Here is a 26,635-nt window from a genome sequence, read left to right on the forward strand (position 1 = left end):
TACAGCGCGATTCTTATATCATTTTCCATTTTCTTGTTCTATGTTATTCCTGTAGTATAGTGTAATTTAATACTGGGTGACACAAAGTGGGTTAAGGAGTGTCAAATGACGTTGTTTAAGCCGGATCGTAGGAGAGCTATAACCTAGTAGAAATTTACATTCTAACGAGTCTATAATCCTAGAAAATTGTCTTTAGAAGGTAGGGTTACTTAATTGAGATACTTTTGCGGCTTAGTCTATGGTTTTAATGACTTAAGTACTAGATATTTTTTAACGTAACAAAGGTTTGATGAATGAAGTTGAAAATGGTTGAATATTTTGAATATTATAAAAATAATAATTCTCGTATGAAGGGAATAAATCAATATACTTCTTAAGATTTTTTTAAGTCCATAAAACGATATTTTAATCTATTTCTCTCATATTTTGGCTTAGCAACAGCTATAGGTAAAGTTAATGTACGACAACTATTTCCACTTATCACTTGATAGTAAAACAAACATACACTCCACCCTTTATATTTGATCAGTATAATTGATTTGCCTCTCCATACATCGCAATTAATAATGAATGTACTGTAATATGCAATAATAACGTATTGTTGTCCAACACAATAAGGTTTTTGTCCTTAACTAATTTCAGGATTGGAATTGTGATCAGATTTTATACGCTGTGTTAATTTATTAATAGTATAGTCCAGTGACTTTGTTGCTGTTAACAGTAGTATATTGCGTATTTTATAAGTCAAATAATGTGTTTATAATTGAGTTATAAAGTAATGAAAAATACATATTTTTATAGCTACTAATCGAAGGATAATTTTCACAAGTATTCTTAATTCTTATCGATCTGTATAAAATGCTTTTTGAAAATTATCATATACTAATAAAATTACTAAATATTTATAAATTCAAGAGTAATAAAAGTTTGAGGAGGTACGTTATAATTTCTTACGTGATTCAATATTATTTAATCAGAAATCAATTATACAATAGACGTTAATATCACTAGTGTGACAAGGTAGTATATCATATAGTCTCTACATCATTCAGAGCACATAAGCTCACAATTTCATTTCAATTCCGCGGATAATAGTATGTAACAGCATCCTATGTTAGTACTTGATTAAAATTTGAAATTCTCACTTCCTAATCACACAGAGAATTAACCCTTAAGCATATTCAGCGAGAATAAGTTCTCAAATCTACCCCAAGCCTAGATTAACTTGGCTCAAGCGACTTGGCTCGGCCCGGCTTCGGCTAATAGTTAGCCATTAAGGTTTCAGTTGGATCATATAAGCCCCTGTAGATTTCTGTGACCTCTTGAGCTTAGAGTTCGAGCGGACGGGACGAATGTGTTGGCTTAAGATGTTATCAACGCGGATTGTGAAAAATTTTACAAAAAATATTTTGCGGCCTAGTTTGAATTTTTATGCCAAGTGGCTTGAGTTAGCTACCGTCGCAGTGAAGTGATGGTATAGCTTTATACGCAGAATGAATGCAGTAAAGAAAAGTTGAAGATATACAAATACATCCGTATTAGGTAATATATTTTCAACTTTTCTCAAGTGATTGAACAAATATCAAGTGATTACGAAGTTATGTATGTGATTTATAGTGTTGTAAAATTAAATTATGTGATCGAACGAAAGGACAACGTAAAGAGAGGTGAAAAAAAAAAATCTAGAGAATAAATAAAAGTAAGGATCTACCTTTGTACATTTAAATGTAATTTCAAGCCGTTCATGCAAAAAACTGATAAATATTTTGAAGTTTTGCACATATTTAAAATGACAGATACTAGAAACCTCTCGGTGCGCATTATGTGTAAAATAATGTATACCTAGCTCCTAGGTACATATAAACCCGTCCGTCTATAATAACACATTTAATCAAGTAGTGCTCCAATGTTCTGTACGATGTGGCACATAAACTTCGAAGCCAGGTACAGAATTATCAAGCAATTTGACTTCAATTACAGTTTTATCGGAGTTCCAAAGTCCAGAATCCAATATGATCCCTCCATTAACGTGACTCTAAAGTTCAGCTTCGAGTATCTTGAAAACTTCACAACTGTAAATCGATCCTTTAAACTATTCTGCTCGAATACCTCCATCAAAATTTGTCTGTTAATATAATTGGAGTTATCATGATAATTCTCGTACGCAGTACCTATATTTAAACAATTGGCAGGCATAGATTGATAAGATAACAGTTTTGTGTCTATACTTTCAGATTTATAATAGATAAGGGTAATTTAAAGTATAATAAAAAGTTATGCAGGGAAATATTCAACGAAATTACAAATATATAAAACATTTCGTCATTTTACTTTCAACCATATTATTACCAGCGACCATTAGAATTAGACTGGCAGCATTTGTCTCTTGAGATCACGCAAAGTAGCGTAGGTTAGCTAGTTTTAATATTAACATATGACATAATTTGTCAGCTGTGTAATAAACTCATTTAACCAAACTTTTTAATTTAATTAATATAGCTAATGCCCTCTCATATACCGTGGGAGAGCCGTCTAGTGGAACCCTTACAAGATTAAGCAATTTATTCATTGTATAAAACCACTTGGTCCTATGTCATGTATTGTATTCGTGTAATGTTGTCTTGTCTTATTGTGTCGTAAGTGAAGGGACTGGGCCCTCATGAATTTATGTACCTCCTTATGATGAAAGGTAAGTTTATACTCGTATAATATGTTGGATCTGTTAAACCTTTTTAAAGGTTTGGTGTATATCATCTATTGTGTTCGCACTTATCAGCAGCTTCTGAATAATAACTTAACAAAATTAAATTGTTTTTGTGAATTATGTCAAGATTATTTACTCCAAATCTTAGTTATATTTTACAAAGTAGATACCTATCTTTCAATATGTCAAAGTCCGGGAGCCCGGAAAACGCGGAAGTCAGACCAAAAACCAATTTAAGTATGAGAACTAATTGTATTGAATGCCTACATTACTCACGTCATTAAACATGTCTCGATTCTACAATAAATTGACCCTTCCCTGACAAAGCACATTTAAAAGTAAAATTTAGGGAAACAAATGAGAGACTAGAGTTCAAGATTTATTGGACACTTTCATTTGTCTCTTGACGTTTGAAGGCGAAATTCGTCTGAAATAGACCCCTTTTTGGGGCGTGAAATTGAATCTTGTTGCGGATAGAGGGTGAACAGAAAACTTAAATATTTAAGGGATATTACCATCCGCGAGCAACCTGGCAAAAGTGAGGTATTAATTTTGCCTCCCCCTAACTTAAGATTGGGATATATGAAGTCGTTAAGGTTTAGCAGTCATTTGTACCGTTTAGCTTTGAAGTGTAATGAAGCATGAAGTCATGCGAGTTTCCCCCGAACTAATTAAAATTAGCGGGCGTATTGTGGTCCCGCCGTGTCGCCATGTTGTGCTAAACACTGTTCCTCAAAGTTTTACAATGTGTCAGAAGTAAAAAATACATGCTCATTCTGAAAGCGGATATAGACGACTACGTGTAATGGTCCGGGAGCCAGCAGCAGATTTTATGACCAAGTTCCTCTCAAGCGGTAATTAGTAAAATGCATCAAAGTATAGTATTATGAAGCCTCGTGAACGTCAGCTGGAGCTCGGTTGGGGGGAAGAGCGGTTGTAGCCTCCCGTATCAGCTGACGGAGATACAGCCAGCTGACATATATATTTATCCACAGTTACATATAAGCTATCATCGGGTAAATTTTTGTTTGAGAGGAAATAACGGAAAATAAATTTTTCTTTAAATTTAACTTTCATGTTCGAGACACCAGCTGACGTATAATACACCATGTTGTAACCAGCTGACTATTTTTTTTCGTTGAGATATTGGGTTAGCTACAATTTGACAAATTTTTAGCTGAGAGGAAATGAATGAATGAATGTATTTTTTTTCCTATGTGCGTGGGAGGCTACAACCGCTCACCCCCCCAACCGAGCGCCAGCTGACGTTCACGAGGCTTTATAATACTATACTCTCATGCGTCTGACGAATTATCTCTTGAGAGGAAATAGTTAACCAAATTTGCACCTGGCTCCCTAACCATAATGTTATGTAGGACATTTTAAAGAGTTTCGTAATTAATAAACAGTTGAAACACAATAATTATTCATTACTGTCACATTCGAGTGTTTAAATAAATAGTCTGTGTGTAGGAAATAAATTCCATATAAAATATTTTTATGGAGAGTTTATTTTAACGTGATATGGATATTAAGGAAGTGTATTCTGTAAACACCTGGGTGTGAAAAGTTTGTAATTAATACACCTTCAATACGGAACAATGGATGCTAGTTTATAGAGTTCCCGGTAAAGTAGGGGGCTGGATGGGCTCCCAGGGGACAGCAATTTCATTAATCCTGCGGCTCTGCGGTAACTTAGAAGGGGAGGTCCTGCATTTTTAAATATATTAAGAGTACCTACTATTTGCTATGAAATAAGATTAAGGCGTTTTGCGCTTAGGCATTTAAGAAAATAAACAAGGGAGTGGAGTTAATTGCTACTTTTTTTTATGCACCATATATAATTTAGGATTAAAGCCGTAATCTTTTCATAGCATTCATAAAGATAATATATAGGTATATTATTTATTTATATTAAACATTTAATGTTTATTATATCGAGATTTATTTTATGCAATAAAAAGTTTATTTTATGGTACGTGCCGTATGACGTATCCTTTATTGTACCAGTGTTTTCACATTCCTATAATTATTAGATACATGAAAAATAAGGGACACATCATTTTATTATAAGCTAATTTTATCATAATCAATATTGAAATTTTATCTTATCACTAATAACGTAATTTTTAATCACATCGAAGTGAATTGTAACAACTAGTACTTGTGATAGCAACATGGCGGTCAAGAGTTATTTAATTTGTGTTTTATTATGTGCTTTACTACAAATATCACATGGACAAGTGCGTCTCGTGGATGGGAAGATTAAAATGCAAATTGGCACAACAGCAAGATGTCCGGATGCAATGAGATTCATGACACAATTAGTGCCAGTGTATGAGAAATACAAGCAGTTCCTTGATATCGAATTCGTACCGTGGGGAAGAGCAACAAGAGACGAGAGTGGTCAGCTCAGTTGCCAATTCGGCGTCAGTGGTTGTTGGGCGAACCGCTTCCATAGATGCGTTCTTCACTTGTTAAAAGATAACCAGGACGCGGCAATAAAGTTCATGCAGTGTGAGTTCACCGACGCCTTGCCTGGATTTTCGGGTAGCTATTACTGTGCGACACACGTGGGTCTGCGTTTGATCGAGGTGGATAACTGTATGGCGACAACAGGAGATGCTCTGGAGGGACCAGCTGAAGCGGCCGCTGCAGATCCCATTAGAATTATAAACTTCGTCCCTTATATTGTGTTTAATGGTAATATCGATCGTCATACCTCAACCCAAGCGAGGAACCGACTTGAAAGTGTTATTTGCTTTGCATTGGCTGATACTCCGGGCACTGGTGTGACTCACTGTAAAATATAAAATAACTAATAACGAATAAAGTGGTATTTAGATAACATTCTTATTTTGCCTAATTTATTACAATTTAAGGCAGATTTATCAAGTATAAATAATAAACATGAATTTATCATCCAAAAATAAGATGAACTAAAACCGTCATTGCAGCAATTATAATATATACGGTGTACAATGTTATTATTTTCGAGAAACTCAATTTTGATACCTGTTTAAGTAATTTTAAAATTAACAATTCCCACTAGCGTCATAAATTTTCAGTGCAAAAAATTTAAAGGTTCAGGTGTAAGAGAAAGTTGTAAACAAAACTTCCACCTAAGGAACTTTTCTTTGATATACAAAGAAAACATTGTTTCATAAAAATATAGAGGCTTAAAGAGTTTCGAGTTCTCGTGTCTTAGGGATTATCTTGAGATTCTTTTGGGAGGGAAAGGAAAGTATTTTGCGAGATTTTCTTTTGTGCACGGTTTTTAAATGTGAATTTATTATTGCAATATGCGTGGGCTCTGTGGAGCGTGTAGGTATTTAATTAATGAATTAGATGGATTACAGTTGTGTTTAACCATGGACGAATATTTAACTAAGGCTTTGCCTATCATTATCTTGGGTATAACAGTTTTTAAATTTGTGTTAGTAGTTCTCAAGAAATATACAAAATGGATTGTTATGTAATATGTAACTACCTACCTAACATCTTTGTAAATTTACATTCTGCAAATAAAGAAATTTGAATTTGAATTTTATTGAATGAATGAATGAATACTTTATTTGCACCAGTAACAAAATACAAAGAAAAAACACAAGCAATAGACTAGATAATACAAAAAGGCGGCCTTATCGCTAATACAGCGATCTCTTCCAGGCAACCTGTTATTGTTTAGTAATCGGCAGATTCCTTTAAATTAAACATGATCGCTTGGTAGGTGACATGTAGGTGAATATAGTTAAGTCATAATATTGTAATATTATTTGTAGTACGGGCATGGGTATTGTATAACATAAGCACAGGTGCGGGAAGCTTCCCTAATGTTATGCAGATAGTAAATTATAACGGTTATGTGATCATAATTGTCTTCGATCCTTGTTGATTTGGTTCAAATGGTTGTAATTCCTATAATATGGAGTAAGGTGATTTTAACGTGTGATAACATACACGCTTCTTAACTATTTTTGTTGAGATTTTTTTTCAATGGGGCTATGAGATAATTAAACATATAAAGTTAAAAAATTGTAATTTACTGTTCACTTAGGATTAGTTCTTATTTTCTCTTTCTTTTCTCATGAAATAAACGGAATGAAATCGTCCTCAATTAATTATTTTTCCTATAAAAATCAAAAAGAACAGAAAAACATAAACATTCCATTCAGTATATTATAATATGATGTTTAAGATCATTAGAATAAATGATAAATATCCAGACATTTAAACCAAAGACGGCCGCGAGGACATAATCACACGATTAACGCTTATCTACAAAAATAATTGTGATATTAACGCTATCAAGCGACCAAGATTGTGCAACTTTGTCCATTATGAAGCGGTACAGGTCGAATTTCACGAAATCCTAATGGAAGCTAAGTATCATAAAACTTTTATTGCCGAAATTTGATAAGAACCTTATAATCCCATAGAAAAGGCTGTTAAGGCTGTTTTTTGGAGAATTAATTTCAGGGAGTATTTAACAATATTGTTTTTTTTCTGGTCGGCAGTCGAATTTAGGATCTGAGGTGGCCACCTATGACAACTTTCTTGAAATGAAGGATAATAATAGTTTATAAATAATCTTATTATTTTAGAAGCTTTGATAAAGTTTTCAATTTTTCAAGTTATTTGGGTTGTACCTGTTCTGCTGCATTCAAGTATTATTACAAATAAGTAACAGTATCGATTCCTTGTCAGAGAAAATTTTAAGTTGTTACATTCCAACAGTTTCTATCAAATAGCGCAGTTTTACAACTTCATAAATTCCCCATCACTCGGCTATGCATTCCATAAAGCTGTAGCAATACACTCAGGGTGAGATCTAACAAACGAGCACTGCTGCGGAAGTATCGTGAATAATTGAAGAAGCTGGTCCCTTGCGCGGGGCCGTCTAGCCCGCTCGATCAATAAATACTGTCCAAATATACTAGATAACTATATTTAATCGGGATCCTGATCTAAAAGGGTAAAGGATGTGAAATGTCACAAACGCTACAATGGGAAATAGGGTAGTTCTAATTAAGTTTGTTCTATTTTAATTCTAAGTTAAATTTTCTAAGTTAAAGTTTTCGTTTGTAAATTTAAAGTTCTAATTAAGAGCAAAAACCAAGGATCTGTGCAAGCCTTTTTGTCTCAAGTCTCTCTGTCTGAGCTACAAGTATACATATGTCAATGGAAAATTCATGGTTACATCATGATGAAATAGAACCAATAAGAACGTACATTTTTATGAACGGGTAGAAGTTGAATGAGGCAGTATTGCCTTATAAAAAACCCTGATCTGTTATTCTGAGATAAATATAGGAAGGAAGGAAGGTGAGCATCACGCCTCAATTTCACTACCATCAGAGTAACATAGTTTATCCTGCTAGTTTTTCATTTCTGTATCAGAAAAGTACTAGTATCCAAATCCATTCGAATGGATCTGTGAAAAAGTCTAAGAATCAACACCTCATCAGCGGCGTTGTCACCTTTTCAATCTCGCATCAAAGGCCCGATCTGATCGCTTTCCATGTCCCTAATTAGCAGATCCTCGTTCAAAAGCCGTTCAGCTGGAAGTTATTGTTTATTGCCAATAGCTTCCGAGCAAGAGGTGTGCTGGTACGGAAAATTGAGGCGAAATCGTGCATTCGATCGCACAGCGTTGTTTTCATACGAATCTTGAGCGAGCGCCACGTTATTTGAAATTGTGTACAGATCGTAAATAGCTGGGTTATTGATATTGTATTCAAGAAATGAATATCTATAAATGATGAATCTTTCAGTTCAATGGATTAGAGAATGATTTTGATTAAAAGCAGATAATGTTACCGTAAATAACTTTCATTGTAAAAGGTTGTTTCAGGCGATAAAATATAGTAACAGAATACCTAAACAAAGTTAGCTCTACAAGAATTCAGACGAAAAGAATTATTACACGAATAATTAACATATTTATATCCGCCAGGTATCTTTACGCCTAAAGTTAAGCTATTGCGTGGGTAATATCAAAATTTTGGGTCTAATATAATTCTTGGAAGTTCCCGTCTAAATTTTTATCATCGCAAACAAGCGTGCTTAATACTGAAAGTTCTAAACTAGGTCCCGAGGTGCGACCCGCCTCTTATGAATATTTGAAAGATACTCTACTTTACCTTTCTTCAAAACATAAACTATCAAAAAACTGCATGAAACTTGCAGGCAGGTGTAGTACTTGTGAAATAAATATTCATGCTATCTGCAAGGTTTCGCTCTTAGAATAAATTCCACGGACATTTATAAGGAAGCTACTTTATGAAATAATATTCCCATTTGCTCAACTAGCGTCGTAATATGAAAATGGACGAATTAACAAGCTTTATTTTAATTAAAAAGTAAAGTTCTTTACTGAATATAATGTTTTAATATTATGCCTTCACTCTTCATCATGCTGTGCATATTATCACGCAAAAATGTTTCAATGCAGAAAGGAACATTAATTAAAGAATCTACCATTTTTAATTATCTTTTTTTATTCAAGGAAAAGCTTATGATTTTCTTCATATGAACGAGCTTATTGAGCTGGTTTTTTTTTTTAGTTTTTTTGAGCTGGGTGAGTTTTATTCAAAAGTACCCACATATTTCAGCTAGATCGTATTTATAAACTCAAAGCCATGTAATCTTCGGGTACATAATATTCAAGCCTATGTCACCGTTTTATATACTTACATACAGTCGTAACATAAAACTGGATGTATGTATAAGTCACGAGACACGTTCTATTCAATAAAATGTCTGCCTCTTCATAGATCGTAAAATCTCTTTATGTTTTAATAATGCATCTAAGCCCATATTAACTATTTTTGAGGGTGTGAATGTGGAAATAAAGAAAAATTAACGACAAGGAATGTTTAATAAGACGCAAATATTCTTCAGTAGATTTCAAGAGAAATTATTTGTCAAGACGATTCGTAAATAATTTATTTTGAAATAAAAATAATTTAATAATTAATTATTTAAAGACATGTGAAACATTCTATATAGATATATACAACCTTTTTTGACCATCATAATGGCAGCTCACAATTATTTTTTAAATTTGGAACACTGAAAAAAAAAAAGAATATGTTGAGCTACCGATTACATTTATGTTTTTGTTTTAGTTTAGCATTGATGTGTTATTATGTTATATTTACTAGGTTATAAATTTTAAAAAGGACTTATTAAGTGAAATAAAACACATAACATTAATTCGTAAGTACATTTCAACTGAATCTCCGTAAACGCTCTAGCATACCGTGTTACATTGAATCCGCTAAGAATGCCAAATATCCCCAATATAGGTCATAGATTGAATTCGTAACAGCAGATCGGCTCTGATCATCATCCGCAAAGCTGATGGATGGCGGTGCGATCATGCAGAAGTTATCGCTTATTGAAATCGATCCCACGACCCGGGATGCCAGATATTTTCACATCACCATTATGAAGGTGTGAAGTTTTACATTTAAAGCGCATATGCAAACTTTTGTGAGGAAATTTTAAAGAGGTAATATTTTCTCTTGTTTAATAATTTAGATAGATTTTATTTATTTGTACATCTATAAAAATATTTAACCTTTAATATTCGAGTAGGCTTTTTGGTTTTAATATCAGTACATTAAAATTTTAAATGAACCCAAAACAATTCATTCTTCATTTAACGTCATAGTAACTTCTAGAATAGATACCAATTTTTTTAATCAAACCTTGTTTCTAAAACGTTTGGCTGTCTATGTAAATACATACATATGTACAATTTATCAGGCTCCATAAAACGAATAAAGGCAGGGGACTACATGAAATACATATTTTACATTTTTGACAGATGTGTCTCCCTAAAGATTTATTACTCGGGGAATATGAAGTTGCGCCTTTTCGTGTAGACGAGAGATTTTTCGTTGTTTTCTAGAGATAATGTCTCAACTGTCAAGAGACGGGATGGCTTCAGAGTATAAATCAAAGTATTTTGTGTGCAACCAGGTGCACTGGAGTGGTTAGAAAGTTATGCCAAGTTTAACCGTGGTTATATTTAGAATACTTTAACGTTTTTAAAGGGGATTACCTTTATGGTTGTAGATTTTGTTTTGGTATAAAACCATAGTTGTTTAATTTTGGGTAAATATAAGTACATACCCAAAATTGAAAAAGAATATTGTTTTTCTGCAGTTATTTTCCATTTAATAAAATCTACTGAGGTAAAACAGGTAAGGTAAGTTAAGCTATTTTATCCCATGGCAAGATTAATTAATATATGTATTGTAATATTTTTATGAAATATTTTCACATTCGTTGCATGAAAGTTATGTTAACTTTTTATGTAAAATATGCCATTTCCAATACAAAAGTATTAAAAAAAAATAGATTTAAAACTTAATTAGAATGATTTTATGATATTTTTTATTCAATTCAATGTAATTTAAAAATTATAACGTTTACATTAATTTATCTCTTAGCTCCTTTGTAAATGTTTTCAAGCTTAAATAAACACTCATAGTGAATTCAAAAGATGCCACGGCGATTGCAAGACTCGCCTCATCGTCTAAGTTTGTGGACGTTAACAAGAAAAGTACATTTCCGCTGTATTTCACAATTCTATGGACCGTTAAAGATCTATCCAACAAGTTTCCCTTGGTATGAAGTTAATTTTTCGGAAATATATCTTACGTAATCGGAGCTAGCGTTCATGCTGTTATAAGTGCTGAATGGAAGTTGCTTCCATAAATTATACGTCTGGGCGAATTGACTCTTATCTTATTTGCGAGTTTTGCCGTTTCGTTTGACAAATGCTGTAATTGCGATTTTGCTTTATCAACCGAATTCAAATAGGAACAAGATCATAATGTGACTGTATTTTTTTACCTCAGAACTTTTGATGGTGACATATTTTGGTGTAATTATGAAGGGGGTTTAATTTTTTTGCTTAGGTATGAGAGCTCCATTTAAATGAAAATATTATGTTTAGGCGACGTTGTTTAAATTAATTGAAAGATATAAGATTGTGCGTAGACATTGGGAGGGAGGAATGCAGAACAATTTATCTAAACTAAAAAGTTAACTATCAAAAAAAGCTAGATAGTATTTCTTATTCTATGTTATTGTCTTACAATACCCAGTAAAAAATATTTGTATCAAAACTTCTTAAACTAATAAAACACACGAAGGAAACCTAGAAAAAATCCAATTCAGTAATATTCAGGTTTGTGAAGAAATAGCATAATTCTCAAAAGTTATGACCGGTGTCACAGATATAAAGTTCTATCCGTATCAGACGAGCCTACTCGTAAATCTTTATATAAACTTTTGTTCGGGCACGAAATTGGAAAAATTTAATATTACCTACGCTTTTTATAGTTACCTAAATCATATCAAATTACCAATAACTATAGTGGATGGATTCATATTGAACTGTCGATTTCAAGAATTACTTCTGTGATATTCTTGTTTAACAATTTATACAATTTTCTATTATTTTGTTTGATATGATTTATTTATTAGATTTCATGTTTTATTTTTTGTCTTCGCTATCGTATGTCTATATTTTATTCTGTTTACCTACATAATATCTAATATTCAGAAACTAAAAATATACACACGACCGTATTTTAAAAAAATTTGGAAAATCCAAAAGTGCACGCCTCATAATTTTTTTTTAATAAATATTTATTAATTATTATTTTTGTTTATTTTAATAACAATTAAACCACATCGAATCAGACCCTGAAAAATGAAAGGGTTCTATTCCTGAGCATACTCAAGCGTAAGAGAAAAAAAAAGACTCGATTAGTAAAACTTAAAAGTATTTCGGTCGCTATCGTGTTAACAAGAAAAAGGATCCGCACATACAGACACACGGACGTCCAAGACAGAACTTTTTTAAACTGTTTTTTAACTAGTTTAAATAACAAAAATGACATCAAAAATATCATGAACGTTAAAAATAGTGTTTTTTCTTAATATGTGTGTGTATGTATTATCTTACAAGTGCAATGTATGATACATAAAGACATTTTAAGTTTGAAAAATCAGATGTTTTGCGCGAAGTGACAGTAGTACCCACCTCAACGCTTCGCTTATGAGGCGTGCAATATCATGTTTCGTTCAACAAATATTGGAATGGTTTACATATAGATTGTACTTTTCACGAAACGTTATAAAAGGAAGTAGTTGTACTTGTAATACCCAAAATACACAGAAACGGTTTTACGCTGATGAAATTTTTCGACATGTCCATTGTCCAACCATCCGAAGCCATGGGGCGCCTAATAAGGAAACTTTGCCAATGCCATGTCAGTAATTTAAGAGCCCATACAAAGTTTTGTAGCGAAATTAAATTTTTGTTGCGCACCGTACTTCGTACCTTGTTGTGCTACTAATTTTTTTGCTGACTACTTTCATAGTTTGCTCGCTTCGTAATAAATATTAATTAGGATCTTGTAAGATTTTATAAATATTGTTTTTCTAGTTATTATTTATAAGCTATTTGCTAAATTGCTAACAAAATCATGTTGCGCACAGAATTTCTAGAATTTTGCAAAAATACTTGAAACTCGTCGGAATTCAAATATTATCGTACATAATTTAAATAGTTAAAATTCAACAACGCCTTTATTCTGAGAAATGAAGGTCAATTTAAGGTTGGTTCACTTCTACCTATCGCACGTGTAAACTTTGTAGATGTTATTAAATCAAAATTATTGTTAAATGCTAGATTATGTTCTCTAAATTCCAATTTCTAAAAAAAACTTCTATTATATATAATAAGTATAAATACTACATAATAATATTTATTATTATTATGTAGTATTTATACCTTTGTCAATGTCTTTAGTTCCAGAATATTCACCAAATCAAAATTCATTTTATCTCATTCATATTTTGAAAATCAATCATAAATGAATAGTATCTAAAACTGCTTTCAAAACACTTATTCATCTTTAAGAATTGTTGACAATATTACTTACGCTAAAGCTTTTATTCATACATAAAATATTTACATATCAGATACGGGAGCTAACTTTATAACGCTTTCAGAATAATGAAAAGCGATGTGTTTTATCTATGAAATTGTGGATGGCCTGCAATATAGATTACCTTGGAATTTATGTACATAATTCTGTTTCACTATACGTGAGTAGGTAAGTTCTATAAATCTATTATGAGGTGGGTGCGAATAAATTTTTTATACATACATATTATTTCAATTTTGTTCTTGTAATTATTTGAATATAGAGTATTGGATTGCATTTCCATACTTCATATTATAATAAACACAAGCATTCATTAAAATAAGTTTTGTATTTCGCAGCTTTTAACGTTTTTTTTATTTTTTACTAGATTTCCGCCCGCGGCTTCGCCCGCGTTTTCAAAGGAAAACCCGCATAGTTCCCGTTCCCGTGAGATTTCCGGGATAAAACCTATCCTATGTGTTAATCCAAGTTACCCTCTATATGTGTGCTAAATTTCATTGTAATCGGTTCAGTAGTTTTTACGTGAAAGAGTAACAAACATCCATACATCCATACATCCTTACATCCATACATCCTTACAAACTTTCGCCTTTATAATAGTATTAAGAATTTATTTATTTTTTATTTAAATGTACCGTAATCGGAATGATATGACCAACTAGATATTGTATTGAAATTGATAAATTGAACCTTACATGGGACAAACAGAGAAGGCTATAATATATTTGATTATTGTAAAAGGGTTCGGACGCAAACGAATAGTTTCTATTGAAACGGGTTGTATCCCTTTATTGGAAACAAGTATTAAACTGTATCTATATTATTATGTTCACAGTTTGGTAGATCAGGGATAGATTAGAATCCTTGATCTATTGATTATCAATTCATGTACTTGAAAAAGAGTATGTGTACCCGGCACACGTGTCAGAAGTGAAACTTCTTTGACAAGATTCAAAGATACCAAAATCGTCGCCTTAATCCATGACGTGACGGTATTGCCATGACCGTGAAATTTTACTCTCAACGTGCCTAAAGAAGTTTCATTTCAATAAGAATAATAGGAAATATTATGTATTTAGAACAATACAACTGCACCTCCACCACAACGAATTGTTTATATTGTCCAATAGTAAACAATAGAGTTAATAAAAAAAAAATTAAAAAGTACTGCCTGGGGGCACGTCGGCGTCGCTGTAACAGCTGTCCTTGAATGATGAAAAGCTTAAGGCGATTACAACTCCCTCCTCAAGTTTAATATAAAAATAAGAAGATAATGCTCTTTTAAGTGTATGTTCTCCTGGTACGTTTGGAAAGTTTTTGTCGTCTATACAAGGGGAGTAAGTGCCAATCAATATTTTTTTTAGACCGGTATGTTTGCGATGCGTCGGAATTTTCTTGTTGTTCTAATGCGACCCTCGTTTTTAATAGTATTTGTATGCTATATCTATTAATGCGAAAACATGAAAAACGACTCAAAGTGGATTATGCATAAAATGCTTGCTATTTTATATCCTAAGCATTCTCTGTCTATAGAAGTTTTTGGATACACATCGCTCTTCAATATTTTTATTGGTAAATATCTAAGGTCAAAACATGTTTGTTTTAAGTGCCTATGCTATGGTACAAATTCGAATTAAGGGTATTATATTGTCCAAAATCACACTATATCGTGGTTTTTAGGCAGAGAAAGATAACATGTATTCACACAATTGGTTGATTCTTACTCTAGAATAAATAAAACAAAATGTTTCAAAATTATATTTCGGACTTTGGAAGATGAAACTCAACATAACCAACGAACAATAAAATGTCAATACAAATAAAGACTACACGGATGCACCAAGGGGCAAAGGTTACGGGAATGACATTATAATTTCAAATGCAACCAAGTTGCGGGGCTCAAAGAGAATTGTTAACTCGTGGTGCATTTACGTGTGTTCACAGTTTTCCATATCGCGGCGGTTATCGAGCGATCTCGCCCCCCTGCCGTCTAGATGATCCATCTTCTGGAATGCTTTGGCGCAGACGGGCGTTTGTACGCTGCGGTTGGAAAGCGGCGTCAAAAACGCTTAAAATACGCAATGGGCTGCATGAAAAAGTGTCAGGTTAACTAGTTCCTATAATAGTTACATTTAAAATAATATTTTTAATCAAAATCAATTCATTATGAAAAAAGAAACTACGGTTGCAATTCACAATATTCCCACGCTACAGACAAATACTTCTCATGCTGCTACCGAACAGTCTATCACCAGCTCCACATTTCATCTGTTCATACACTAGATTCTGCAGTAGGTACTGTATACCGTATATTGGTAGAGCGTAAATTCCCTGAAAAAATATACAATAAATTTGACACACTGCATAATAAAGAAAGAAAATGTGAACATCTTTATCTCCTTGCCAAATCACATTAAAAAGAATGTTTTACATTTTTAAATAAGTCTCAACGAGCATAAGTCTTTGTACTAACAAGTAATAAAAGTAATAAGTAATTTCAATTTCCCTTATTATCTCTGTTTTAAATCTGGCATATAATAAGAAAAAAAAACATAGGTACAGTTCCATTCATGCTCATTAAAACGACACAAACCTGTTGTGGCGTTTCCGCCACAATCGCCAGTCTACACAGCCCAGTGGCATACACCGATGATCCGTCTTGGTGAAAACGCTAGCTAGCGACGCGTGATTCCACCAACAAGGGTGCGGGTGAAATATTTATTTTTTCCCTTTGTCACGACAAGTTTGGTGTGAAACTTGCAGACGACAAAGGGCGAGGCTCAAATAAGGTAGGACGTTTTGTTGAAACTATTAATCCTTTGTAAGTGCTGTATGTTTCTTGGAACGTAAAATCTTGAGTGGATTGCAAAGGTTCTTGCTGTTTCGTCGTTTTGTGTGAGATCTTAACTTTTTAATTTATTTTATTTTTTGTGATAGTAAAAAAATTTAATTTATTTACATACTATGAAATACCCAATATTACTATTTCTTGTATAATAATTTAAAAACCAAATATCCAACAGGAACAATAATGATGAACATAATATTAAAAACACAGAAAATGATCATATTATAGTTAGCAATTAACAAACACTATACCTACAATAATGCATACATATAAAAACAAAGGATTGCATAATAATTTACCTCACACAGCCATGGTGAAAATTATTAAAGCTCTCCAAAATTCAACAGCAATACTCAAATGCGATAACAATTAAAACTTCCAACTCCATATTTTCGGGTTATTTTGCAAAGTGATTTACCCTTAAGCCTGCTTCGAATACATTTTCCCTTGTGATTTAATCGCAAAACCATGAGTCACGCATATTAAGTTTTCCCATAGCATATTTAAATGCACATTATGTGATTTCCTTGCAAGTGATCATTTGTACGGAATAACTTGAGGGTTGCGCTTGTTAGCGTATTGGCAATATCACCATTAAATATTTCTAGTTACGTGATTATTGATAATTTTTCAAGCGAAGTTTCTTTTAAAATAATTATTGGAGACGGCAACTTGAGTCCAACTGAATTAAACTATTAACAACTTAAATACGATAAATACACATTGTGAAACTGGGAAAATATATCATTGATTTATGGCACATTTTTCTATCCTAGGTTAAATTCCTTTTCGTCATGTAACCTGCATAATAGTAAAAGACGGGTAATAATAGCCTCGTTTTAGAAAACTTTGTTCAAAAGGATATTCAGCGAATACATTTAAGCAAAAATTGAAAAATCAGCCTCTAGTGCACTTTTCTTCTACATTTTCATCTCACGGTGAATATATTAAAATAACATAACACCAAAATGTGTCACGTTAAAATTCACCATATTTATAGGCAGTCAGTTTTGACGGGTGTAACGAGGTCGAAAAACAGTGGGATCAGCACAGGGGACGTAAGTGAGACGTCAGGGGTTCGAGCCGAATTGATTTTCATCATTCATAACTTGCCGGGCTTTGTGCTAAATGCGTTGATTTTTCACGTCTCAAAGGTTCGCGACCCCTGCAATGCTGCCATTTAAATTTTACGCTGATTGAAAAGGTATGATACGACTTGTGTGTTGTGTGAATAGATATGACGTAATGGGTAAAATACGAAGTCGAAATTTTTCCATTACTTTAAATGTTAACCTTTAATTACAGTTTAAAGCTGATTAATTGTTGTAGAACCTCAACCAGCGTCTAAAGCTTAATCATTGTAGGATAGTTTTAAATAATTTGGAAAATCCAAAAGTGCACGCCTCATAATTTTTTTTAATAAATATTTATTAATTATTATTTTTGTTTATTTAATAACAATTAAACCACATCGAATCAGACCCTGAAAAATGAAAGGGTTCTATTCCTGAGCATACTCAAGCGTAAGAGAAAAAAAAAGACTCGATTAGTAAAGTATTTCGGTCGCTATCGTGTTAACAAGAAAAAGGATCCGCACATACAGATTACAGACACACGGACGTCCAAGACAGAACTATTTTAAACTGTTTTTTAACTAGTTTAAATAACAAAAATGACATCAAAAATATCATGAACGTTAAAAATAGGGTTTTTTCTTAATATGTGTGTGTATGTATTATCTTACAAGTGCAATGTATGATACTAAAGACATTTTAAGTTTGAAAAATCAGATGTTTTGCGCGAAGTGACAGTAGTACCCACCTCAACGCTTCGCTTATGAGGCGTGCAATATAGGCACAATATAATATTTTTCATACCTGTTAAAGCCCGTAATGTAAGAGCATTAAGCAAGGTACATATAAAATCGTTTAACATTACAATACTTGACAAACACGCTTACGATTATTGATTGAAGATTTTCAATCACGCTATTCAAAATACAATAACAATCTGTTTAGCAACCCCATTTCGAATCATATTGCCATAAATCACGTGACTTCAAATAGGCTTTCCGCAAATCGATTACATTATTAGCGATTAATCGATAAGTAAGCGAGTTATATCGAGTAGGCTCGTGGAAGCATTGCTAATGGTTATCCAATTGATTTATGATGCATGTGCATTGTTCATGTTTCTGCTTTGTTTACCTTTGTGGGTGATTTCACAGCTGATTAAGTGAACGTTTTTAACCTATTTAAAAAATGAGCATTCGCAAAATGGCAATTTTATTACTCATTTTGTAGTTGTGAAAAATTAGGTACAATTTATTTATATTAGGTATGTCAAGAATTAAATAGAGTCTCTGACAATATTTTATTTTCAGTGATTCGTGATCTATCTAACGAACTACTACGAATCACATAAAATAATACGTTAAAAAGAATTATGCTTCTTTTATAAGAAAAGAATGATGCTCTATTTTATGCATTAAGTTTTCCAAATTATTGTATCTCCTATTATCGCCACTAACGAAATTGGTCATTGAATTTTGACTAAGTATTAATCACAAAATGTTGATGTGTTTCAAATGAGTTTTTGTTGGCTCTGCAAATTTAATGGCACGGAAGCAGTGGCCTGTGCTAATAGCAAGCTATGCAAAGTGCCGCTTTGTTGATTTATCACTAAAACGCACGTATACACAAATGTTGCTAATAATTTAGTGTAGTTAATATGACACATAGAATTACAAATGTTTTGACAATTTGTAGTGTTCATTTTGCTTTAACTATAAATAGCAATCCATCTAATTTAACAGTAATCAGATGTCAAATTGCACGATTGAAGTCTTGATTTTATTAACACTAAAATATTAAAGATATTTCAGTTCCACCGTTTCCTTGAAGTTTCAGAAAATTCTAAATAGAAAATGATATTTAAAATGAAATCAACCATAAAACTTGTATCCCCAAGGTAAAGCCATGCTCAAACTACTAAAAATAGGAGCAAAAGCAAAAGCACAGAAACAAAATTAAATTCAATTTCTGCAAACATAACGAGCTCTGCAAAACTTCTTTATACATAAATCGACGTCATTGAAACGCAAAGCTCTTGAATGTGATTCCCGCTACCAAATGAACCATAAACTCGTCATTTTTAGCGAACAAAGTAGGAAATCCAATTAGTAATGCTCACCGGTAGTAGTGAATGGTGCAACCAGAATCGCGCTCCGTACTCGAGGCTTTTACAACTTGTGTTAAATCGCAACCGGTGATAAAACTGTTATAAATCGATTCCGCCACGTTAAAGAATTTAATGGATCGTAAAAATTAATAGGTCTCTGTCGGGACGATCGCGAAATGGAAGTTCCTCAGTTTATGAATTACTTGGAAACTTTATGACGGGGTCGTCAGCGTTGACTTTTTGCCCGCGTCACGTGGTGTAGACGGATGCGAAATTGGATTTTTAGGTGCAAAGATGAATGTTACTGTTAACTTATGTAGAGATGAAAATTGAACATTTTTGTGAGCGCCTCGGTATACAATGTTTACGGGGATGTTTTGATTAATCTTCTGTACGGTGCAATATGATGTGCATTTGAAATTATTATTTACTATTTGTTTATTATGTTAAAACGTAACGTTAAAACATAACGTTTTGTTATGTTTTAACACGTTTTAACTTAGTAATATTTTGAAATCATTACAAGCACGTATATAGATTTTGGTCATTCGTAAATCCATTTAACAAAATAATATTCATATTTTGTAAAGATTAGAATTACTTTTCCAAAAAAATTATAGATAAGGGCTTTGTACACTAATTAAATATTTAATAATTTTATTCGTCCATACGAGCCTATCCTCAGAATACATCTTATCATGTTCAAACAAGGTATTTCATTATAAATGGATGTTAAATTTATTTCCAATATTTGTTTGAAGTACCAGGAGCGCATAGAGAAAGGAAAATGTATTGCGACTTTTGCGTCGTGCATTCGTTCCCTCTTCACTGAAATGGCAAATGAAAAACGTTTGTACGAGTTTTTAAAAGGTTAAATTTGTTGAATAGGATTCAAACTCTGCTTTAACCTTTACACGCGTGTTTGATATTTAAATAGTATGCCTCGTTAATCTTCTGCTTTACAAATGTTTTATAACAGTAAATACATAATATAGTCTATATGATTGCAAACGAACAAGCTAAATGGCTTTCCTTAGCAAAACAAAGGCAATATCACATTGCTTTAAAAAATATCAATATAAGCCGCTTCCTTGTCTCAATGTAAATTATTCAAATACAGCTCATCTCGCGTAGTCAATTTCATTTGGCGTAAGCTGTCGCGAAACATGATATTCTACTTTAAATCCTCTTTTCATTAAAAAGTTTTGCTTAAACTCAGAACGAAATGTAGAACAAATAAAATTTGAATATAAGAGGATTATGCACAAAGAATGTTAATAATTTGAAAGACTTCTCGTATCAAGGTGAAAGTGTAGTAGGTTTGAAACTGGGTATGTAGATAATTAATAAATTTAGTTTATATTGTAATATAAATTTCCCTCTTCAAGTAGGCAACACCCGTAACATCAGTTGCGGTAGTCTATGGGCGGCGCACTTAGCTTACCACCAGGCAAGTCGTCTGCTCGTTTGCCTTCTTATGTTATAAAAAAAAAAAAAAAAAAAATTTCACGATAAAGCTTAAGTGGTATCAGATTGCATAATATGTTTTTTTTTCACTTTTAAATAGAAGAGAGTATTGTGACTAATGTTGTGATTTTAAGTTAAGCCACGTCGTCATGATGTTCTTAAGTGAGTATAATTATTACAGACATTTTCCAATATTGTTATCAAATTAAAGTCATTCTCAATCACACGTATACCAAGAGCTAATCGTAAACCAATCTTGATTAGTTAGGATAAGCTATAATGAATGAACAAAGTGATAAATAATAAAATTAACATTAAATTATTCCAACAATTCCTGCTATTGTCATAAACTTGTCATAAATCATTGTGTTGATTGATGGATGGACGTACTTAAGAATAATCAATTGTGTCGCCCGCATCCATGATTATTTTTATTAGTTATTTTTTATTATTTATTGGACAAAAAGTGTGATCAACTTATTGCTTATTTACATTAACTAGTTAATGAAAAATAACAAGTACTTTTTTCAGATCTAGATATAGCATTTTAATACCGTTTTATTGATATATTACGTTTAAGAAGATACTTAATTTTGGCGCTAAATTCTCTATGGTTAGTACACGTCACACCAACACAGTCTCCTTACATATCCTATCATGGAAGGTGCTAAAATTTAGCAAATAAGTTGCTCTGTCTAGACTATAAAGTTACAAGGAACTAAAGAATCCATTGTACCTGAGTTACCTCGTTCCGTATCTTGTCATATAAGCGCCGTCACTTGGGTACGTTGGAATTTCATTAGGGAAGGTGTAGGACAGTTTAACAAGTTCGTGTTCATCCCGTCATATTATTATCCACGGTTTATTTTACCGTACTCTGTAATGAACATTGTTTGTGGTTCGGATCTAATTTCATAAATTGTTGTAATGGTTGGTAAATGGTTAATGTTTTATGTAGTAAGTCTAATTGAATAAAGAAATGTTTTAGTCAGTTTGAATTAGATTTTTTTAACGATCTCTTATTGCAATACTATAGTTTATAGTGTATAGTTTATATTGAGGTTCTATGTCGAATGAAAAAATAGTAATATGCAGGATTTAAACAGGGTCTCTTGTCGGGTGTCCTCCATGGACATTTCTAGTTTATTTAGTCACCGTTAAAAATTACAAGAGAACGACTGTTCTCTAATTTACAGGATATTATTGTCCTAAAGTAACTAAGTAACTATCCAAATTACATAATAGCTTCCTACATTTAACAATTATACATACACCATTCAAGGTTTAATATGATTTACAATCCTTTATATCACATGAAGTTCATTTACATTTAAATGTGGTACGGTGGCTAACCCGGGTAATTGCCGTTGTTCTAATATTGTTCCATATTAGGGAAACAGAATAAAACAAATGATAATGGCGCCAAATGATACCCTCTCGTGCAATGAAATGGGCCAAATGATGGCATGTGGTCTTTTTCATCATGTCATTTCGATGATAGTATACGTAATAGGTTATGTGGAATAGATTTCAATAGCATAACAATCACAATATATTATGGTTTTTAACACATTTTTAATACGTTTGTATGCTTGTATGTTTATATGTACCCTTGTTCTTTATTGCCTTCCTTCTTTGACTCGATTTTGACCCACTTTAAACGGACTGAATTAATTCAAACTTTGTACACTTATCAAGGATCGGTGACAATACAACAATCCCATGATTTAACATATTAATCTTATCTTATCGTATATACAAATGAGATATTTTTTTCTAATTTAATGAATTATTACTTTATGGTTAAATGGAATTCAAAAAGGAAGAAATCCTCGTTATTTTATGTTTTTAGTAATGGCCAGGATATATTACGGTGCAGTAACTTTGAAGAGAGTGCTTACAGTGATTGCTTGCAGATTGGTATCCAGTACATTGATCAAAAGCGCGTATGCTATGCGTGAATAAATAATCTAGTGTGTGGGCTTGCTATTCTGGTATGTTCTGGTACATTCGACCAGCGTAATTCATTGATGTAATTATAATTTTATCAATATATCAGGTACATAATATTTATTCACTTCGTAATAGGTATAAATAATATTGTAATACTGTGGTAATATTATGTGTGTTCAATAGATTCACCATCAACTGCGTAGGTACACATTTTTATATTAATTTGGAAACGAAAGCGGGTCTTAAATGTATAAAATCTGAACTATTGTCACGAAATCAGTCAGAATGTAATAGTGGAATCCTCTAAATATTCAATGTAGCCTTTCATAATTATAATTATCTACATTAATAAACACTTCTAAACACTTCTACTTCTAATAGTCAATAAATAAAAGTGAAAATGAAGTCGTTTTATTTTTATGTACCTCACTTTTGTTACATCATAACATTATAAAATGTATGCTCTACAATCTACATTCTGCAAAATATGTAGAACATACAATAATATTTAAAAATAAACGTCAAACTTTATGGTCCCTATCCTTGCCTGTCATGTGAGCATCATCAATAAAGCTACGTCCATTATATCAGAGGAAAATTCAATAAAATTTTGTCAGTCAATTTAATAGTTTTTCACGTTGATGTGACATGGCTTGTTGCTTTTATTTTAACGATTTAATAAAAATTAACTTTCATATATTGTTTGTGTCCATACGTCAGTTATGATCACGAAATATTACCTAACGAAATACGAAATATTCTTAGAAATATTACCTTAGTTACCTAAGTAAAAAAAATGCAAAATTCTTTAAGATGACTGTTCATTTTTTTCATATTTAAAACAAGTAAAGATATAAACATAAAATAATCGTATATAAAAAAATAATAGGTATAAGTTACGCAGTGAACATGAAAACCGGATACTATTTTTGAAACTTCGTTTAACTCATGAAAATTCCAAACGGTTTAAATTAAGATTTTTCATTTGAACGCATTTAAATAAACACTGTGTGTCTTAACACTTATAATTATAGTATATATATACTTATTATAGGTACTTATAGTTTTAAGTTCCTTGAAAAGTAAATTGGACTAAAGATTTGATGCACGTGATGTACTTTCAATTTTATTTTCCTTCTGGTTAAATCTTCTACGCTTCCCAAGAATCAATTTTACCCTTCGCGATTTCACACTGCGGTGAAAACCAATCGTCCGAAGGGATCATAATTCAATACCAACAAACTTAAGTCGTTTCCATACCTAAAAAATTCAGACACCCTTGAAAGCTGCACCGCGTCTTACAAATAAAGGGGGGAAATTGTATTGTGCATAACCTTCGAAAGCAGACGTCCTAATCGTCCCTTTTGAAATCCCAACTAACGGGAAATTCACATTTACATAACAATAAAAACGGTATACGAACATCTAGAAATGCCTGCGCGATATTCACGGATCATAAAATCGCATTCGCTCCCCGAGCACTTGGACTGATTTAACTGGACCCCCGCTCGGAACCTGCTCCCATACACAGCGCCTATTTAGTACGAAAATTTCCATAGAATCAAGTGTCTAACTAATTTGGTTTTGTTACTTCAAAGCACTTGACGTCGCTTCTGGTTAGGCGATGCCGTTTTTTGGAGCGCAGCCGGTTTCCCTTTTAAAATACGTCCGTTACTATTCATTCTTCAGTTTGAAATTGAGTTTTAATTTTACTGAATATTTTACGGAACGCAATTTAAAAGCTAGATAGTCTTAGATCATTATTTTCTGGATTTGAATTTTGTCTAAAAAAAGCTTACTTTGAGTTTGTAGTGAAATAAATATTTTTAAAATTTTGCTTACAAAATGTTGTGTACTGGAATAGACCAATTAAATTTCAAGTTGATTTTTTGTTGCAGGTCGGAACAATGTGTATTTGTAACCGGGAAACTGAATAAAATCTACGTGGATTGTTGTTCTAAAGATAGAATAGAGATGATAATATTACAGTGTGTATTTTTATTTCAATCATACCAGAAAAAGTATTAATTTTGTATACATGCAGATACTGAATGTATCTTATGTTTCTATACTTTTATATACTTTATACTTTTTCGTAATATAATTTATATATCAATGTGGTAATTTACATAAATGAATACATACAAAAATTCTGCATTTTTTTATTTATACTCCATATTTAAGTTTAACAATAAATACTTATTAAAATATAATATATTATAGTGAATGTTGTCAATCGGGGTGATATCTTTTTAATAGTATATCTAATCCCTCAATAAGATTATTACGGCGGCTGTGGCCACTACTTGACTGAAGAGATTGATAGTTAGAAAATAATATACGAGACCATTTCGAAGTGACCAGTGAATCAAAAAACTAATAGCACCGGACAAATATTTGATACATGTAATCTCCGCAAGTAGGTCACCGTGCCAGGATCCCTTGTCAAATTAACGCTTTCCTCTGTCTCACGGTGACAAACGATGGACATAATAAAAACCTCATGAATGTGGAGATGAAACCATAACATCCTCAGTATAAAAGTTAACAAGTACTTGTCCTTTAATTAAAGCGTATCCATTATATTGTATTAAACATGAAGCAAGGAAATCCTCTTTCATTTTGTGGTGTTTTTGAATTATTTATAATTTTTAATGTATGATAATTGTCTCTACGCATTTGAACGGAGTTTAAGAATTAAATTGCTTTTACCGTTTTAATTTATTTTCTCTACTGTCTGTACTTTTCTAAAGCCTAAGTAGTGTGGGACCACGTAGATTTATGAGTGACTCTTATTTTAAAACTAACTTACTAACATTAATGTACGTACATTAGCTAAGTCATCATAACATGCTTTGTTAAATACTACGTAACATTTACTTAATGTAATGTAAATGTTTTACATTTTATTAAATACACGTAAGTATACTTAAGCGTAATTTTATAGAGTAGCATTTCATATCATCACGCTAAATGATTTAAGCTTCATCGTTAGATGCAAAATACTTAACATTAATCTACTAGCGATGTTCATAAAGTAACAAATTCACGTACGACGCAATTTGAGCTAAACCTCTTAGCAGAATAAACAGGAATAATCTTGTGTCTCCAAGATCCCGTAGAGTACATTAACTTGAGAGCATGAAGTAAAATAAAAAAATCGGTCAAGCTGTAGCACACGAAATTAAAGATTGTTCCGTAGATATAATTCGGAATGCACAAGAATTTAAAAATTAAAAATAAGAAGGATAAATTGATGCTGATTGTCAAATTCAAAATGTATAAATTTAAAACCTCTTTTATTTTTGCAGAGGTGCCAAAGCTGTCATATCATCTTATATCCTATCATTTAGTTCGCGTTGATGTACCAAATACCTATACCAAGTAGTTACCAAATATATTGGAATATAAACCATACTATATTTTTACAAGGACTATGGAGGATGAAATAGGTCATCCATCAATCGTCTGAGTTGTACATTAGGGCCTATTTTCTCCTTAAAGGAT

General features: G+C 32.2%; 1 protein-coding gene across 1 annotated transcript; it reads left to right on the plus strand.

Moving 5' to 3' along the window:
- The first annotated feature begins 4,831 nt into the window (after nt 1-4,831).
- Nucleotides 4,832-5,586, plus strand: LOC149482940 (GILT-like protein F37H8.5). Its single transcript, XM_089703371.1, has one exon. The coding sequence runs from the start codon at nt 4,882-4,884 to the stop codon at nt 5,515-5,517; it is 636 nt and encodes a 211-aa protein (XP_089559497.1). The 5' UTR covers nt 4,832-4,881; the 3' UTR covers nt 5,518-5,586.
- Nucleotides 5,587-26,635: the final 21,049 nt, after the last annotated feature.

This window comes from Colias philodice, chromosome 14 (genome assembly GCF_061535455.1).
Source record: "Colias philodice isolate Cphi_HAF_F1 chromosome 14, ilColPhil1 Martin Lab GWU primary, whole genome shotgun sequence".
In the NCBI taxonomy this organism is placed as follows: domain Eukaryota; kingdom Metazoa; phylum Arthropoda; class Insecta; order Lepidoptera; family Pieridae; genus Colias; species Colias philodice.

Coding starts and splice junctions, on each gene's coding strand:
- LOC149482940 (XM_089703371.1), top strand. CDS start 4,882: ATGGCGGTCAAGAGTTATTTAATTTGTGTTTTATTATGTGCTTTACTA.